Source organism: Thunnus maccoyii, chromosome 12 (assembly GCF_910596095.1).
Source record: "Thunnus maccoyii chromosome 12, fThuMac1.1, whole genome shotgun sequence".
Lineage (NCBI taxonomy): Eukaryota > Metazoa > Chordata > Actinopteri > Scombriformes > Scombridae > Thunnus > Thunnus maccoyii.
Window position 1 is genome coordinate 8,736,121 of NC_056544.1, and position 18,876 is coordinate 8,754,996.

At 37.6% G+C, this 18,876-nt stretch overlaps 2 protein-coding genes and 1 long non-coding RNA gene across 7 annotated transcripts in view; 1 reads left to right on the top strand and 2 right to left on the bottom strand.

The window, feature by feature from the left end:
- tnk2b (tyrosine kinase, non-receptor, 2b) overlaps window positions 1–3,717 on the bottom strand; it is a 62,937-nt gene extending 59,220 nt beyond the window's left edge. For 3 of the 4 annotated variants that reach the window (XM_042428945.1, XM_042428942.1, XM_042428939.1), the window contains exon 1: window positions 3,448–3,717. The gene's annotated coding sequence lies outside the window, so the exon portion shown is untranslated. Of the gene's footprint in view, window positions 1–3,240; window positions 3,399–3,447 lie in introns of those variants that run through there. The other variant, XM_042428940.1, reaches the window with a different exon arrangement.
- Window positions 3,718–5,926: 2,209 nt separating this feature from the next.
- On the bottom strand, window positions 5,927–18,408 carry LOC121909481 (transferrin receptor protein 1-like). Of its 2 annotated transcripts, XM_042430032.1 has the most exons (18): window positions 18,324–18,352; window positions 14,684–14,774; window positions 13,523–13,752; window positions 12,813–12,996; window positions 12,407–12,632; window positions 12,135–12,257; window positions 11,898–11,993; window positions 11,260–11,399; window positions 10,930–11,081; window positions 10,710–10,829; window positions 10,410–10,495; window positions 10,234–10,297; window positions 9,533–9,600; window positions 9,289–9,356; window positions 9,026–9,119; window positions 8,652–8,873; window positions 8,192–8,350; window positions 5,927–7,815 (listed from the first exon to the last, which is right to left on the bottom strand). In XM_042430032.1, coding segments are annotated over exons 2-18 (2,277 nt in total). In that variant the 5' UTR covers window positions 14,686–14,774; window positions 18,324–18,352; the 3' UTR covers window positions 5,927–7,572. The 2 variants fall into 2 exon arrangements, with proteins under 2 accessions (XP_042285966.1, XP_042285965.1); XM_042430031.1 differs by lacking the exon at window positions 14,684–14,774 and having other exon boundaries at window positions 18,324–18,408.
- Window positions 10,502–12,905, top strand: LOC121909482. The gene is made up of 3 exons (XR_006099459.1): window positions 10,502–10,607; window positions 11,078–11,190; window positions 12,584–12,905. It is a non-coding gene; the product is annotated as an uncharacterized LOC121909482 (long non-coding RNA).
- Window positions 18,409–18,876: the final 468 nt, after the last annotated feature.

An 18,876-nucleotide genomic window follows, 5' to 3' on the forward strand; every position in this document is an offset into this window, starting at 1 on the left:
GGGCTCCTGACTGTTGTTTAAGACAGACTTGGAAAATTGTGAACCTGTCCTTTAACCTGTGTTGGCAACCAAATGACTCTTGTGGCCTGTCGGTCTGTCACTAAATCAGTCTTCAGTGAGGAGACTGAGGAGAATGACTGACTTTGTGTCAGTAAATGTAATTAACTACATTTATGTCATATGACTGTCAGCCTCATCCTACTAGGTCAGTAACTAATGGAACATCCTGCAAGTAATAAGATCAGAGCTGGTTTTTGTCTTTAGTACCACAATATAAGCACAATACAATAAAATACTAACTAAACTAAGAGAAAACAACCCATTTTTCTAAAAGAAGTAGGCTATATTTTCATTTTCTGTATTTAGAACTGGCCACCTGACAAAAGCTTGACCTTATTTCACTGAAAGCAATAAGGTGCATTTTTAAAAGTTGGAGTTTCAAAGTTTTACTCAAGGATGCTTTAACAGGACATGTGGTCTGCATAAGATATAGAGAGACTCTATGGCCAGTAGAGTTACATCTGGTCTTGCGCCAAAATATTACCTCACAGGAAGGTGGGAGATGGTATAGGATTTGGTTTTTCTCAAGGATCTGCTCATCCCACTCCATGCTCTACAATTAGCCTCCATCACTGCCATGGTGTATATTTATGTGAGCAGTGCCACAGTCATCATAGACCGATGAGATGTAATATTCAGTGGAAGCCAGAGTTTAAGAACTGGATTGTATCCACTTCAAACACAGATTAATCCCACCGAGACATTTATGGGCTCGAGCATGTGAGAAATGGAAGTAGTTACAGCCAAATCTGAGTCTGTGGTGATGTTAGGGTACGGGCGAGAGACAAAGCAAGTCATTCTCTGATTTTGATGGAAACCAACACCAGACATCCTGGTTCACCAGCATATTTTGCAACCAGGACCTATTGGATCAGTTGAGAGTGACTATGCCAAAAACAGATAGAGATAGAGGTAGAAAGAGAAAATAGTCCTTTCATTTTCCAAAACTGTCCTTTCTTAACCTTTGGGAAATGCAAGAGAATCTTCATGTAAATATAACAACACTTTGTAATAAAATATACACAGTATATGTAATAAATTAAGCCTTTTCACAAATACACAAAGTGCTAGTGTTCAAATTTTTCAAACAATATTGTTTCTCCGGTTGTAGCTCTACTGTAGGAAGTTTGATATCAATCTCAATCCCAACCAAATGTAACACTTCAACCACAGTGTAGTTTCAACATGGAGGAGGGTACTTCACATCCTAAAGATCTTCTATCATCATCATCTACTGTTAGTGCAACTGATCTGTCTTTGTCTATTGTCTCAAACGTGTGCGACAGATTCATGCATACAAAGGTGGAGAAACAGATGGAAAATTGCTCTGACCTTTAGGTACTTCAGCCAGAGGGTTTTGTTGTTACTGGTTAAGTTGGTGCGGTGAGCTCTCTCTTATCCACTAATGTTTCATGTTGAAATACAAATATAGGAATGAAGACATATTTAGAAATATCCTACGTTACATCAGAGTATTATATTTATATGGAAGTTTATGTTACCGGAAAGGCCTACAGCTTTAACTGTATTGAAGGATTCTGTCACATTGAAAGTCAAAAATAATCACGCTGCAAGAAGTCAAATGTGTATTGGATGGTGGCACCAAGCTGAATTCAGGCCTGTGATTAATGTTATGCATTAAAACATAAAATCACACAAACCCATTGGTGTTCGGCAACGACTACGTAATTCATCGACAGTCTACTTGAACAAAAGTTACCTGGACTTTGCCTTCCCGGAGGACAGTGGGTCAATCTGATTTTATAGTCAAACACTGGCAACCATTGAGGTTAACTGCACCAATAAAATAATCAGTTATGTGTAAATGGGTTACATAATGTTTAGCATAAAACTATGAGCATTACTCATCCATCTGCAGATAATGATGGCTATTACAGCGAGCTGGTAATGTGTGTATGATGTGACAGGTGTGTGTGTATGCAACAATTAAGATATGATACCGACAATAACTGACAATCCCTCATGCTTGTTGCAACTTCTCTATGACGATGAGTGTGTGTGTGTGTGTGTGTGTGTGTGTGTGAGTGTGTGTTTTGTGGGATTTAAGAAGGCTGGGCCCAGCTGAGGTGAAATCTACAGTGTAGGAGGCAGAGAGCTTTGTTCTGCTGCCCTCAGGCCTTGTATCTGACACCAGGTGTGTCAGGTGTGTGTGTGTGTGTGTGTGTGTGTGTGTGTGTGTGTGTGTGTGTGTGTGTGTGCATGTGTGTGAAAGATTCAGAGAAAGAGAAAGAGGAGAAAGAACGCGATAACATACAAGCAAGTGGGAACAAGAAAAGCCCCCATGAAGTTAAGCTGCATATTTTGTCTTTCTGAAGTCTTTTTTTTTGTACTTGCAGGTATTTTATTCATCCTGGGTGGCATCTGATTTCTTGGAAAACTTCAACACACACACCAGGATTGTAGATTAAAAGGTTTTGAGATTTCAAATAATCAAAAAGAATGAGGTTCAAACTTAAGAGTCAGAAGATGCTTGCTGATCTTATTTAACTAATCTAATTTAGGGAGAATTGTCCATGATGAGGATCATTCAGCACTAATTATGTCTTTATATAAACTTGCTGTAAAGTCCTGTAATTATGCCTTCACTAGCACATATAGTATTCACGATTTATCCAAAAAGCCCTCTAAGGAAGTCCTAGGAAGGTTTATAAACAGTTAGTAAGCATATCCTGAGTTACACCAGACATCTTTACTTGTACAGGGAGAAACAGGTTAAGTACTTTTAAAGATAAAATGATTAATTTCTACTTTAATCAGCAGACCTTCTCACAGTATATATTTGACTTGTCATCATAGGAAAAGCACAGGTGTTAGCTACTTATAACACTGATGGCCCCATTCCATGAAACTAATACAGTGTGACAGTGAACCAGCATGTAACATAGGACCATGAACCTGAAGCAGCTAAATTGAATCAGACTTTATTAATTGTATTATTTACACCTGTGTTTTTCCTAGACATATAATGGCCATATTATTGAAACGACAGTAACTTTCTATCTAGGGTGTCCCTCTCTATTTTTACCTGTCTGAGTGGTTTATATACTTCACAACAAACATGCATGTCCATCTGAGGTTTAATGTTAGCACCATCAGTGACTCAGGTTGTGCAACAAAGAACTGCAGTGTTTCACAATAACGAGTGACAGCAGCTCTCACCTGTTGGCTCCTTCCCGCTTTGCAGCCTCACACACTGGCTAGCATGATGTTGGACGGCTCTGACAAATGGCCACCTTACAAATGAGCATCTCTCTGGATTACATCTTAACGGCAAAGCCAGTACTTCCAAACGGAAATGACGAGTTAAAGCCTGTTTTACGTGTGTTGTGAGTTACAGTCGTCTTCTCAGTGAGTCAGTGAGCCTACCTGTCAATCTCAGCCGCTGTCACTTGCTGCTGTCACCTCCTGTTCCGGTGAGTTTGGCACCCCAACAGACCGGCTACAAGTTCACAAGTGCTGACATCTTTAACCCGTTAAAGAGCCGCGGTCATGGTGTGAATGGGGCTGAAAATTGATAAAGTTTGCACCGGTCGGTGGCCCGTGTTGAATGGTTCACTTGCAAGCAAGCCTTGTCCGAATACACAGTCGGGGTTTGAGTGTTGAGGCTGCTGGCGTCACATCTATGCTGTCTTTGTACAAGACAAAGATCGTCTGTGTAGCTGAAGATGGATCACTCCAGTGAAGAAAAGTAAACTAGCCTAGTTAGTTAGTTAGTTAGTTAGTTAGTTAGTTAGTTAGTTAGTTAGTTAGTTAGTTAGTTAGTTAGTTAGTTAGTTAGTTGGTTGGTTAGTCAGGTAGTTAGTTTGCTTGCTTGTTTACTTAAAGGACAGGTTCAGAATTGGTTCAAATGCACTTTCAATGTAAGTGATGGGGTCCAAAATCCACAGCGTGTCCACACAGTGATTTTGTGCAAAAATGCATTTAAAAGTTGATCTTAAGCTTATATGGGGCTTCAGCAGTCTGAGTTAGTCATATCAAGTGGATAAGTATAGTAACAAAAAGGGGGACTTTGCACTAAAAAGACTGTAATGCTGCAAAATATCTACTTGATTTGACTAATTTACAAGTTTATCTGAAGCTTCATATTAGCTTCAGATAAATTTGTAAATACATTTTTGCACAGAAGGAGGACTGTGGATTTTGGCCAACATCACTTACACTGTAAGTGCATTATTCTTAGCCTGCAAGCAAAACAGCAGTTTAAAGTTAAACTAAATGCAGCTTCGTGGCACATACTGGTTGTCATAGTTCTATTTGCCAGACTACAATTTCCCCTTTTTCTTATGTGTTTTACATATTATTCCTGTATTTGTCAAAGTTTCCTGTCAGTGGGTGTGTTAAGCTGTGTTGCGACAGGTTGAATAAGACCAGTGGTTGAATCTTTTCTAATCAGTGCATGTTTGGATAAACTCTGAGGCAATGACACAATAACCACTGAATGATTGAATGAGTATTGAATGAGTGGGGTGGATGTTTACATAACTCATTGTCTTATTTTACTCTATTTTCTCACTGACTTTTCTTCTTTTCTGGTTTGCGTTTCCACTCAAGGCTGTGTGATGATTTTTGCTGCAGCAGGATTCAGCAGCGAAGTGAGAGCTCTTTGTTTCTCTCACGTCTCTGGTACATATCCAGGCTGTCAGCCCACTCTTAAAGGAACATGCCACAATTTTGCAATATCACTGCACTTGATGACTGCAGCATCTACATAGTGAACTTGGTTTTTAAAAAGTATTTAAATTTATAATCTATGAATATGGTTCTAAAGGGCAGAGACAGTATGAAGAGTGCAATGAGATCCCCAGCAAATTAATAAATTATGAATACGTTTTTTTTTTCTGCTGTTTCCCCCACAAGCAATCAAAACATGAGCCCAATGAGACTATTATTCACCTCATATTTAAATTCAAAATTTCACAGCATAAGTAATCATTCATTTGTGAAAGAATACAGATGACAATTGCAAACCATTATCTTTAGTATTTAAATATATTTAGTTTACTTTGTCTCCATCATCTGGTCAAAGATTGTCATAACTATATTTTCTATCCTGAATTGTGCAGTCACCTCCGTCTCAAGAGGGTCTTCACAGACTGTCCTGCAATCACTGAATAATATTTTAATTATTGACATGAATTATTTACATGTCTATCAGCTTGTATAAACCAAAGACTTTTACAACAGTAAGTATACAAAGTAGAAGACATATTTTTAGAATCATGTGCCAAAATAGAACATGAATTTCAGTGTGTACAGGGCCATTGTTCAGGACATGCTACCAGACTTTTGAAGCTTTATTTATAACCCACAGTCATGCAATCCTGAAGGAAGTTTTAAAAGTGGACACTGCAGATAAAGCAAGTGATAAAGCAGTTTTATCCAAATGATCATTCAAAGACTCAACAGTTGTGAGGTGATTGTTTATTGCAGCAACAAACACGTAAAGCAAAGGAAACTTGTATACAGTTTGAAGGGGGAAAGAAATATACATCCATATTTTCAACAATAATTTTGGAACACATTTATCCATGTTAACAGAATTTGAAAGCCCTCCCAAATAAAGACCAATTGTGTCTGCATTCTCATAGAAGAGTTTCTTTTTTAGCGGTTGCTCAGTAATTTGCCAATTTCAGAAATGCAACTTCCAGCACATGTCTCATTACAGCCCAGCAGATCAGCATAATCACTCAGACTATAAATGGTTAGGTTTATTATAATTTAGGTTTTTCTACTGAGGGATAACATTAGCAACAGTGAGACCAGATTTACTAAAAAAAAAAGGGGTTACCTAATCATCTACTGTCACATACATTTGTTCTTTCAGGTTTCACTATTTTCATTATCCTTCTTTCATTCTCATCTAAAATGTGTCGTAGCATGACAGGCTTTTACACCAGTAACTTGATTCTACCAGACAACAGGAAAAAGAAAGAAATACAGAAGTGTCAAAACTAAACAAAAACAAGCCAAATATACATCCTCAAAAGCCTCAATATACTGAATGAAGAAACTCGGCTCTATAATGCAGTGATGAAACAAAAGGCACATTTAAATCTCTTTAAAAACAATGAATGAACACATCAAAATAGAAGATAGAATGTACTTTCACACTGGATCATTAAAAACAAAATCCCACATTGCAGATTGCTGATCTTTTATGGAACACATCGCTGTGATCACAGTGGTCCCAAACACATTTCTATCATGTTCTCTTGGAAGCAAAAAAGACCTTCCATAGCAGTTCAATATGCAGCCCAAAGAAAAGATTTGATTTAAAAATGAGAAAAAACTACAGAAATCCAGAAGAGAAGACAGACACGCAGATCCTTCAACTTAATAAACGCATGGAAATGTTTTTTCACAAAAGATTAAGTTGAAAATCACTCTTTCAGATCTCAAGATGATGCGCAAGATGATGCATTGTGTAGCAATGTATTGTATATTTACACATTATGGGAAACACTGTCCCCGATAATAAAAACATCCACCCCTACAGTGAAATATGGAGGGCACTGCCTCCGATATGGATATACACTGGTAGGCAAAAACTACCTTCTTCTTTTTCACATTATGGAAGACACTGCCCCCGATAATGTTGTCAGGATGAGAAGTGTGCATGTACCAAGGGACCGGTACTGACCAACAGCCTGAGTTGTTCAGTGAATATTGTCATAGGTTTGATATGCGAGTTGGCCTTGCCTTAAAGACCAATCCAGTGTCAGTTAAGTAGACAAAAATATGACCTCAGTTGTTGAAGCTCTTGTGTGTTCGGTACCGACCGTCGGTCAACATGTTCACTTCTTTAAGCAGATGCTGCTTTTGTCATTTCGACAGTATAACTGTCATAATTATGGAAGGCACTGCTCCCGATAATTATACATTTCTTATGAAAAGGCAATAAAAAAACTATTTATAGTGAACCCTGCCACTGATAAATTACACAATACATAGACGTACGATTTCTGTTTCAGTGCCATGTGGTTGAAGAAACTTCTGTGTGTTAAGGCTGAAGGCTTAATTAAGTATTATCATTAATGTTATACTGATACTGTGCTGAATAAGCATCACTTTCACTACATTCAACCCATTCATGGGGTAACACTTCTTTGCATATACCTACCACATAACATAACAACATATCCAAGATGTGGTATTTAAGTACCACATGTTACAATTCTTAAAGATTTTTTCTTTCCATGTATTGATCTGCTACTGAAACTTCTGTGTGTTAAGGCTGAAGGCTTAATTAAGTAATATCATTAATGTTTGGCTTTTTGGAGAATTTCAGTCAGAAGTGAGATGAGGCAGCTTTTAACTAAAGTGTTGAAATTTATGGAAGAGAGGTGACCTGATGGTGACTTTTATAATTTCCTGAATCAAGTGCAGCCAATTTGAAAAGCTGTGTAACTGCGACTTTTGTTAATGATAACAGCTTGTTGGTTTTCATACTGTGGTAATTGGATCAAACCATTAACAATGGTGTGAGGATTTTTAGATTTCATTATCCAGAGACCAGATGTCCCCTGCTAATGAGTTGGCACAGCCCTGAATGGTCCAGGTCGCCAGGGCAAACTGGTTCCGGAGCAGGTCGGCCTCAGCCTCGGGGTTGTCATTCCTGAGGGCTTCAAGGTGGTTGAGCAGCCCCTGGAGTGTGTGCGGGCCAGAGCCAAGCAGGATGTGGCGGAAAGGAGTCTCTCTGGGTGACACATACTCTGACAGAAAGTTCTTTTCCACCTACAGAAATGAGGGGAGGAGCACAGGATAAACACGGGTTTCGTAAAAGTCATTGGAATACTGTTTTGTATGATGCTTAACATTAATGTTTTTATTTTCCTTATTACCTTGAGTCTAAGAAACATAACCTTTGAACTAAAAATGTCCTATTCTCTTGTTGCCTCTCTCCACTGGTACGTCAAGAGGTGCAGGCCATTTTTAATTTTTACAGCCAGAAACACCATTCTGAATGCTTCTGATGAGCCAATATAAGTAGACTTTTTTTCTAAATACAAGTTTGTCAGTTCAACAATTTCCTTTTTTAAAAGCAAGAGCGTACAGCCCATAAAACTTATCATTCATTTCATCTAAAGGATGTGTGCTCTACAATTCTTACCGTCATGATGCGGTCATTGATGATGCGGCACATCTCGATGTCCTTCAGGTCGATGTTCTGGATCTCTGCTGCCAGGTTGCGAGAGGCTCGGCTGTAGGAGCCAGAGGCTGAGATCAACCACTGCACTGTCAGAGTCTTGGGCAGCAGATGGGGCTGCAACTGGAAACACAGAAGATTCACAGGGGTGATTTAGGGTTCACCACAAGATTCACGTGCATCTTCTGGATATTAGCAATTAGATAAAAATTAGTGACGAAATAATCAGAGGGCATTAAAAACAGGTAAATCTGATACTTTACAAAGCTTGAATTTCAACAAGGACTTAAAAATCTCTAATTCTCTATCTCTATGCCAACAAGAAAATGCAGACTCTTAGTTAGCGTGGGGCAACACCACTAACTGCTGAGCCAACTGTTAGGAAATTCAATACAAATCTCCAGGATCACAACTGGACACCTACCCTCTGAACCTCCTTGACTTTCTTGTTGATCTGAACCACACGAGTACGTATCATCTTGTCATACATTGACAGATCCATCCTCAGCAGATGGTCATGGACCAGCCTCAGTGCCATATGACCTGCAAACCGGGCCGCAATTTCAGCCAACTGAGGAACTTGGTTAGACGTGGCCGAGTTCAACTTCTCCCGGGTATCCAGCAATGTGCCAAAGTACGGGTACTCCTGAGAAGGCAAATCAAGATGTGTTGAGGATTAGAGTTAGGAAAGGATTACTCAGACTTTGATCAAATAGCACAATGTACAAGGTTGTCCTGGATTATGAGTTTCTGCTTCAAAAAGATGTATTTTACTGATAGTACAGTGAGCTAACTTACTGAATTCCCAGAGGTGAACCCAAATGAGACAGAGGGAATGCCAGAAAAGGCAAGGAAAGGATACGCAGCATTTTCCAATTTCAGAGGCTTCATTCTGGAAAACAAACACATGTAAAATGCAGATTTAGCTTTAATTTTTCTCAGTGTAGATAGATGTTTGGAAGAGGAATATTAGTCGACAGCTAGCCAACACATTCCAGTTGTGAATGTGATACTAGTGAGAGAAGCGTGGATGTCATGGAGATGTATAAACACCAACTTACACATTCGACTCCCAGTTGCCTTTTCCATATTGAGAACGCAGAGACACATCACTGCTTGGGCTTTTCACCTACAAAGAAGACAGTTGTGTAGACAGTTGTGTTTGTACATTATATCTTGACATTCACAAAAATTCACAAAGAAATTGATGAATGAAATGAATTAATATGTATTCAACTAATAATACTGCAGGCTTTTATTAAATTGACTTCACATTCATTAAAAGTCTACTTTCTGTGGATTTACCTCTGCCAGAGCATTTTCAATCACACTGTACATCAAAGGACTGGCTGCTACTTTAAACCCATTCCGACCTGGAAAAGGAGACTTAAATTCAGTCATTCTGAAAATCACATTTCACGTTATAGACAAAAACTCATAGTAGTCTAAAACAAACCTGATTAATATTACAACTTTCATTTCATTCAGAGATCATTTAGGTAATATGCCAATTTTTATACAGTATATGGAGTTATATTTAATGGATGGAACAGCAGCCCTCCTTTAAGACACTTTGTTAAACTCATGGACAGCACGTCCAGGAAAACAAGAACAGTTGACAGAGGTGATTGTATGGTCCCATATAGATGCTGCAAATTTGTACAATCAGCTTTTTTCTTTCTGAGAGTACCCTACTTATGGAGATGAAGCACTGTGCTGCATATAGCATTTTTTAGCATCAGACTTAAAATATGGTAAAAATCTACTCAGATGTGTGTTCATAAAGGATGTATTTTTATTAACTCTAACTTGTTTTCTATACCCATGTCATTATAGGGTTTGTTGTTGATTGTTAGCTATTGAGCTAATCCCAGCACATTTACATTGATGTTGATGAAATGTTAGTGTTGATTAATGTGCACTGTCCCCTATAAATAAATGGTGATATTGTGCATGTAGGGGGGAGAATGATGAGGGAAGATATTTCTAACAATGACAGTAAATACCTGTTACAACACGATCCAGGTTGATGTAGGAAAAGGCTTTCATGCTCAGAGAAGACAGATAACCCTGGATATACAAAAGATAAGATTACGAACACCAATCAGCATCTTTACTGTGTTAAAGCTGATGATCAAAAAAAAATGCTGAGCCTTAAGTACAAAAATCATGTCATTCTCACCTCCAACCACTCGGTGGCGCCAACACTCCCATATTCTCCAGCACTCCAGCTAGCAAACACAATGCTCCTCCTTGGCTTGAATCCATCTGTCAAGGCAGTAACAAATGAGCATTAGCAAAAATAGAACAGAAAATGCTTGACAGATCTTGAAAAGGCATATCCAATGACTTTCTTACATTCATCCATGGCAGATATAAGGTAAGATGTGATATGAAGTGTGCATCAACTCCATCAATATTATATTAAATCTTGCCATATTTCATATTATAAACTAAAGACCAGCAGTCTCCTGTGACTTACCGTTCTTCACCATGTCTGAGATGGAACGAGCCAGCTCAACAAGGACGCTGGTTCCAACAGTTGATGTAGCAAAACCTGGACCCCATGCATCCCTCTGGGCACCAATAACCACATATCGATCTAAGATAGAAACACAATGACACAACATGTCATTCACATTCTTTTAAGTACACTGTGTGGCTGATCATAGTACATTTGTTGAATGAACATATCATTGTACCTGCATCCACAAACCCTTTGATGACCCCAAAGACATTATTTATCTTTTTCTCAGCAAGAACGTTGTTGACCTCCACAGTAATGACATCATTCTCATCTCCCAGTTTGGTGACACCTCCCCATTCTTGTGGCACACTCTGACCCCCCAGATTCCTGTGAGATGCAGACAACAAACATTTACTCTATGTAATCTATGACAGAGTCAACTGTAGAAGACAATCACAGAGCGAGGAAAGAGGAATATCTGAAGCTGATAGACAAGGTACTGCATTTATTGTGATCTTTTTTTAGTGAATTGTTTCAGATGGTCTGTAGCGTACACAAGACTTACATCAGAATGCTGTTAGCCATACGTGTGGTGATGGTCTGAGCCAAGATTTTTGGCAGGCCTGAAGACTGGACAGGAGGAAACTGGGTGTGGTTGAAGGAGGGGAAGCCAGGGGTGTAGGGATCCCCTGAACCCAAGTGGACCTTTGGGAGACAGAACAGACGGAGAAATCATCATACAGTACATGTAGGTTTTACCTCTTTGACAGGTACATGTTTAATGTTTTTTGTTCCAGACTAATCTCAGGATTTTCCCAGCAACATGTAGCCAAACGTTTAGGCTGAACTAAAAAACACACAATTTATACAATGATTTCTACACTCTGTTCTCTTTCTCTACTCCTATTAGAAATCAAATATTCCTGCTGATGATTTGTTTTAAGCCTTAGTCCCATATTGCTACATTACATATAACCACTAATAAAAGAAAATGCTCCATGGCGACGCCACTACTGGTCAAAAACTCCACAGAGTACCTTTAATCCGGTCTGATATATTTCATGTCTTCAGTACAATGAACAAACTAAATATGTATGCAAACAGTTGATGGTATGCTCTTAAATATGAACATCCAAAATAAAAATATGTCTCTCCAGTGGAGTTCATCTTCCATCATGAAGCTACAGAACTGTCCACACTCACATGTCCAAAGAGCTGAGTGGTGTCTCCGATAGAGTAATCAGCAAGGTCTGCATAGATCAACACAGCAGAAGCATTCATTTTGGCAGCATTGGCTACCTGTAAACACAATGGAAAATGGTAATGGAAAAATAATGATACAAAAGCATGTACTTTACACTGACTAAGGAAAAAGGGAAGGATAGGGAAAAAAGTTTACAGGAATATTATTTTACTTAGTTCTTACTGAAAAGCACCCACCTTTTCTGCAAAGCTGATCTTACCAGCTCTGACCAGCATCACCCTGCCATTAAGGTTGATGTTCCTGTCCTGCAGCAACCTGAAGTCACTTTCCTGTCCATAGTATGCATACAGGATGGCACCCTGGACCAAAACAAAAAGAAAAAGGTGTTTACCCCATTGTTTTTTGTTACTGTTAACAGAATGAATGTATTGCAAATTAAATTGAACGAAATCATTTTACTGCATTTTTCTCTTTCCTGATTATTTTCATATTTGGATTACTGACTTACCGTTACTTTTCCATTGGCACTATAGGACAGGAATCCATCTAGCCGCTCCTCTTGCCCGTTCTTGAAAACAAGTTTGTTGAAGCCGGAAGCTGGGGGGTCCTGCACCTTAATATAGTGCTCATCAGTCCAGGTGTTCAAGCCATACTCATTGAACCTCTTCTGCACCTTTTTCCCCAGATCTTCATCACCTGGAGAACCAGCCCGGTGGTTGACACTGGAAAATTCACTGGGATAAGAGGAAATAAAACATGAGCGGAAAAGAAAATGGGGGCAAGAAAACAGGAGAAAATTATTCACTTTTTAAAATGCAGTGCCAATGAAGAAGTTAGCAAGAACAGTTATTGTGGGAGAGGCTAACGTTGTCTCACAGCAGATTCCACAGGCAGTGTGTGGAGTTTACATTTACCTGAAGGCAGTTTCAAACTTGGATACACTCAATTTTTGAGCGAGGAGCTTTTTGACCTCATCCCAGTCCATGAGGGGGGCAGCACCTGTCTCGTGGGCAACAGCTTCTTCAAAAGGGAGCACGGAGGCTGCACAGCTGGGAGCCACTTCCTTATTCCGATGGATGAAGTAGCCAATCATGTACCCTTAAAGTAGCAGTAGTTTCAAATGAAAAATGACAAAGAGGAACAGGGCGAAGAGCCATGGACAGACTAAAGGTATCAAATTACAGCCTAAACCACACAGTCAGCATTTTGAAATTCTATACCACCAACTGACAATGACAGTACTGTAAATTATGTTTACCTTACACCACCCAAGAAACTCCACTCACCCAGTAAAATACATGTTATTGAATCAACTACTACATGCCAAAGCCTGAGAGCTACATATAGACACTTGTATTAGTCTCTCGGTGTTGCTCAAGAGAGACATGTCACACTCAAGTTTTGTTTTTCAGCTAATTAAAAGCAGATTTGGTGACGATTTCCCACACAAGCCTTAAAGTTTAGTTTTAAGTCAAAGGTTGGAAAAAAAATCAATTTTGGGGCCAGTTTCTCTCATAGAATGGAAAATAGTGACCCTAAGACTGATCCCTGAGGAACTCCACAAGTCATTTTAGATGCAAACTTAATATAAGAGCAGCTGCTCCATTCAACTATCCCCCCTTACCGATGATGAAAATGAGGAGGGTGGTGGCTGCCATGAAGCAGAAGTTCTTGGCTGTGCGTCCAAATTTTTGAGGAACATAGGGTTTGTAGTTGGAGTTGTGACTGAGGTGATTCCTCACGCCATTTTCCTCGACCTCCTCATTCATGTCAGATGACAGCTTCATCTTCCCCTGCCTGTTATCACCTTCCATTTTCTGGGTCAAGTTGAAATGCCTGTAGGAGTGTGTCTTCCTGTTAGATTATAATGACAGAGCAATGCAGGGATGAGGAGAAAATTTGGTTTCATTATTTAACTAGGAACATATACAAAGCAGATAATATTATGCATTGTTAATGGAATCTATGATTCCAGGGTGTGAGCTAGAATCTATTACCAAGAGTGTTTTGTACAGTGTTTTACAATTGGTAATGTATTTTTGTACAATTATGACATGAAATTCTGTATCATGGATGTGAATATATACAGTATTTGGTACCCTATACTTTAAACTGGGTTTAGAAATTGTAACTAACTGCTTTATTTATGTTAATGAACCCTTAATTAATGCTTATTTCATCTGTAATAAGTCATTGATAGCTTTGAGGATGCTATATGTTGTTCCTATATCTACCTCCAGCATTAGTTCCTTTTATTTTAGCTAGCTCTGAAATGCATCAGATAGACCCCTCTCAATGGACCATTCAGTCACGTACCATCTGAAAAAAAAGCCTCAGAACAACCAGACGACTCCCCAAAACATAGCAGTTTGCTTATATCTTATTAACAGTTACAGTTAGGCTTCCTTCACTACATAAAAAAAAACCATACAGCCTTTGTGGAAAACTACAGGCATGACCCTTTATTGTTGGCTGACTAAGAAATTTCAGCAATCTATAGAATATGTACAGTAATTTAAGCAAACCCACTACCTGAGTGTTTTATCTGTGTTTTTTAAACCAAAAAGTTCAGTTTCTGTTTCGTTTCACTTTCAAGATCGCCTACTTTTTCTAGCTCTCATTTTCTTTTTCCATTATTAGTTAAAAAGCACATATTTAAACTTTTCCTCCAGTGTGTGTATTGTTCTAAAGTTCTATGTGCCAATAAGAACTCAAAAATATCTCTCCAATACATAATATGCATAAATATAGAATGTCAAACAAGTGTTCAACAAAATACACTTACATTGGTTTCCTTTCAAGAACTAAAGACGGACAGGCAGATGACAGACAACTTGAAAATGAGAATGATGCAAGACCTCTTCTACAAGGAGGATCTGCTGAGACAAAATGGAGAACTACTTCCAGTTTCCGTTACAGTCTACATATTATTTAAAATAAAAAGTCATTTTAAAATGTGATAAAATTGTACAATGTATTATGCTGGTTAATAGAAAATAAAAAATAAAAAGTTGAATAATATTTATTTTGCAATTTGTGTTAAAAGTCTGCCCCACCTACTTACAGAAAACAGGAGGTAGTTCTCCATTAGTGGAACTGACTGTGTGGTACTCATTTTCAGTTTCCAACCCTCTGTTATTTGCCTCAGAAATCATATTCTGCAAGTTGATTTTGTTTTTACAGCTGTTTGAATTCTATATTGATGCATGTCATTTATTTCATGGATATGTTGAATATCCATCTTGGCACATGATTGTTATGTTGTTTTTCTTGGCATTTACATTGACTGATGTGTACTTTGCTATCAGTTAGCTCGTGGTTAGCTATTAGTTCAATGGATCTATAATAAGTTACAAAGAAAATGTGAATTTTATTTATACATACCTGATTATACTGCAACAATTTTATTTCCACTTAGGCAGATTTACTCTTAATTATTCTGCCTTTCTCAATAGTGCAACAGTGTGCTGGGTTTTGAGGTATTGATGAAATGTTTTACTAATAAAACAGCTGTAGGTTGCCATATTCCTATTTAAGGTGTATTCAGGGATTAAAGCAAAAAAAAAAAAATATTTTGACTGAAATTTTTTTCATGCTGTAGCCAATTCATATTCCCCATCTGCAATTTGTAAAACATGTTACAGGTTACATTACTTGACGCCTGCTAAACAAATAACACAATATATAAAATTATGAGATTTCAGCACCACTACATACATACGTAACCATGTTATCTAATGCAGCCATCAAGTTTAAATACTCTAGACTGATATTTTGAGGGAAGAAGATGCTTTTGAACATCTTTTCTACTGCCAGTTTCCTTTTTTGCAAAGCCTGTCTCAATTTTTACTCTTTCAAATAATCGACCATCTACATAAATTTTCAGTGCATACGTTTTTATTTTTCTTATTAATTATTATTATACGGATAAGATTAAGGGAAGACAACACACCTGAAATTGTTATATTTATTCTGACTTATTTCATAAGTTTTCCTTATTTGCATAATTTCGTGATTAAAAATAAAGCTTATAATACAGAAATATATGGTATGTGGTCTCTATTAGTAAGTTTCATTCTGATAGAAGCACAGAATTTATGTTGTCCCAAACTGTGGTGCCTGGCCTTAAAAAGCATCCACCCACACCCACATTTGGGTTATTGTCTTAGGAGTTGGCAAGAACTTGACTAATGCTATCTTGCAAGCTAACAGAATTTAGCTTGCTAGCTATTTACCTTGAGATTGTATGAGACTAAATAAAATCTATTGTAAACTAAATAAATAGTCTTAGCTTTGGTAAAGTTTGTGAAACCAGCCTGTGAAACTGATTAAAGTAAATAAAATGGAATAAATTTAAAAAATATATGATAGGATAATACAAATGATTAAGGCCTGAATATATTTTGTGAATATGCTATTGCTGCTTAGTATGATGGAGTAGCTGTTTCTTATCTCTCCACAGGCACATTGGTGAAGTTCCTATCAACAAAAAGGGAACAAGCTGCCCCTCCAGGTCCTGATACTGATGAATGTTACTTGCCATGATGAGATATGCCATGTCCTCTAAAAATCATCATGACAATGTGCTCCATTTTATTGTTTCTTATTAGGTCCATCAGCAATAATACCACCATCCATAGCTAAGGTGTTTATTCATTACTTTTGGGTAGTCAGATATATGTATATGTGTATATGTATATATGTATGTGTGTGTATATATATATATATATACACACATACATACATACACACACACACACACACACATACGAAACACACGCACACACACACACACACACACACACATATATATATATATATATATGTGTGTGTGTGTGTGTGTGTCTATTATTATTATTATGATAATGCATGTATGCAAACTAAAAACTAACTCTTTAAAAGATTCTTATTACTTCCACACAGAAGTGCTGCTTGTGCTATTATTGACATTGCACTGTTCTCTCATCTATGTTTCTGATATCTCTGATTGCACATCAACAAGACATCATTTTATTACTGCATCAGTCATAACCCTTGATATTATCCCCAAATCATAACATACATTGGCTTATCATAATAATAATAATTATGATAATCATAATTCTTTTTGCTGTTCTTATTTAATCTGAACAATAATGTGTAGCATACTTTTCTTGCAAGCTTATTTCATTATAGCAGAGGTATAGCTTTTAGATGTTAGCTTATTATTATTATTATTTAAGCCTGTAAATTGGTGTTATATTGGTGTACCATGGCAGGGATTGCCTAACACCTTGCAGTTAGTTTGTTCTGTAGAACAAAGTCCATGACTTTAACAGCCTTAAAAATGGTCAGAACTTGTTTTTTATTCTCTATCCAAAATTTTCCAGGCTAATTGTCTTGTTATATTAGTATATGATATATTGTATGGTATACTATATAATTCAGATTAGCCATTTTGAGTTAATTTAGAGGAAGACCGAATCCAGGGTTTGCATAATGCATTTTTGTTTGGTGGTTTGCTTAGAGCATTTCACTGCTTAATAGCTTTAACTTTTGTAAATAAGCTCTGAAAAAGGTCCTATTTATTTGTCATTATTAATGTTAGCCTACTTGACTATAAAGGTTCTGCAAAATAGGAGATTGACCATCATCAGTTATGTGTATGCATGTAGCCTATTACTTTATGTTTTAGTCTATTATTAGTAGAGTATTAATGCATATAAAAAATTCCATGTGCACTTTAACAACACATTGTGGCCACCTTACAGACATCCTTTTGTCCCCGAAACTGGGCCACCCCAGTTGAAAATTCCTGCCTCTGCATTGTAACACAATAATGTCCACTGAAGCATAAATTATATTTATTTATTTCAGTTTAAAATACAAAATGTGCAATACATTTCATTCACTACTGTATATCTGAACAGGCTGTATATACTATAACCACCTACTACGCAAGTAACGTCATTTCACCATTTGCCATTACAATAACAGTAAGCTACATTATGAGTTAAAAGAACAGATCAAGTAAACACCAAGTTACTTAAATGATAAATTACACTAATAATGACTTAAAATTACTGCGCTCCCGTCTGTCGCTATTCAACAACTGGCCCGACAAAATCCGAAGTATTACATACAGCAAACAGCTGCACAATTTCCAGCTTCATTAGAGGACATTAATTAGATCAGACTATATGTGTTGGACACATCTAACAATCAATTAACATTTAATCAAAATTGCCGCGGCCTTCAACAGTAAAGAACCGTAACGTTATCTTATAAATCAGAATCATGTTTATTGGCCAAGTATGTCTACACATACAAGCAATTTGACTCCGGTTTAGTGACTCTCAGTGTAGTTACACAGAATAACAAGACAACAATCTTCAGAAATATACAAAGAATGATTGAACATTCAGCAACAATAATACGAATCTTACCGTTGTTATTCCGTGATGCGGAACTCCGATGTTTGATCTGTCACTCGCAACTATGAGCTGAAGTTGGGCGATACTCTGTATTTAGATACTTTCTGTACGCTCTGTATCGTGCGCACACACGCTGTACAATCTCATTGGCTCGTGTGTGTGTGTGTGTGACTATAGATATAGAAACGTTCATCTATGAGTGAGACAATCTGTGAAGAACATATGGTTGGATGCAGTTCTGACCGTTTTTGTTTTTTTTTTACACCATTTAAATCCACAACGATGTGATTAGCTGTGTTGCGACTGGTTGAATAATGTGTCCATCGTTTGGATAAACTCTGAGGTAACACACAATAATCGCTGAATGATTTAATGAGTATTGGGGTGGGGTGGATGTTAACATAATACATTTTTTATTCTATTCTATCGTTTACTTTTCTTCAAATTTCAATTTCTAACACTGGTCTGCATTTGCACACAACGTTGTGATGAAATAATGCATCAGCAGGGAAGTGAGAGCTCTTTGTTTCTCTCACGTCTCTGGTACATATTCAGGCTGTCAGCC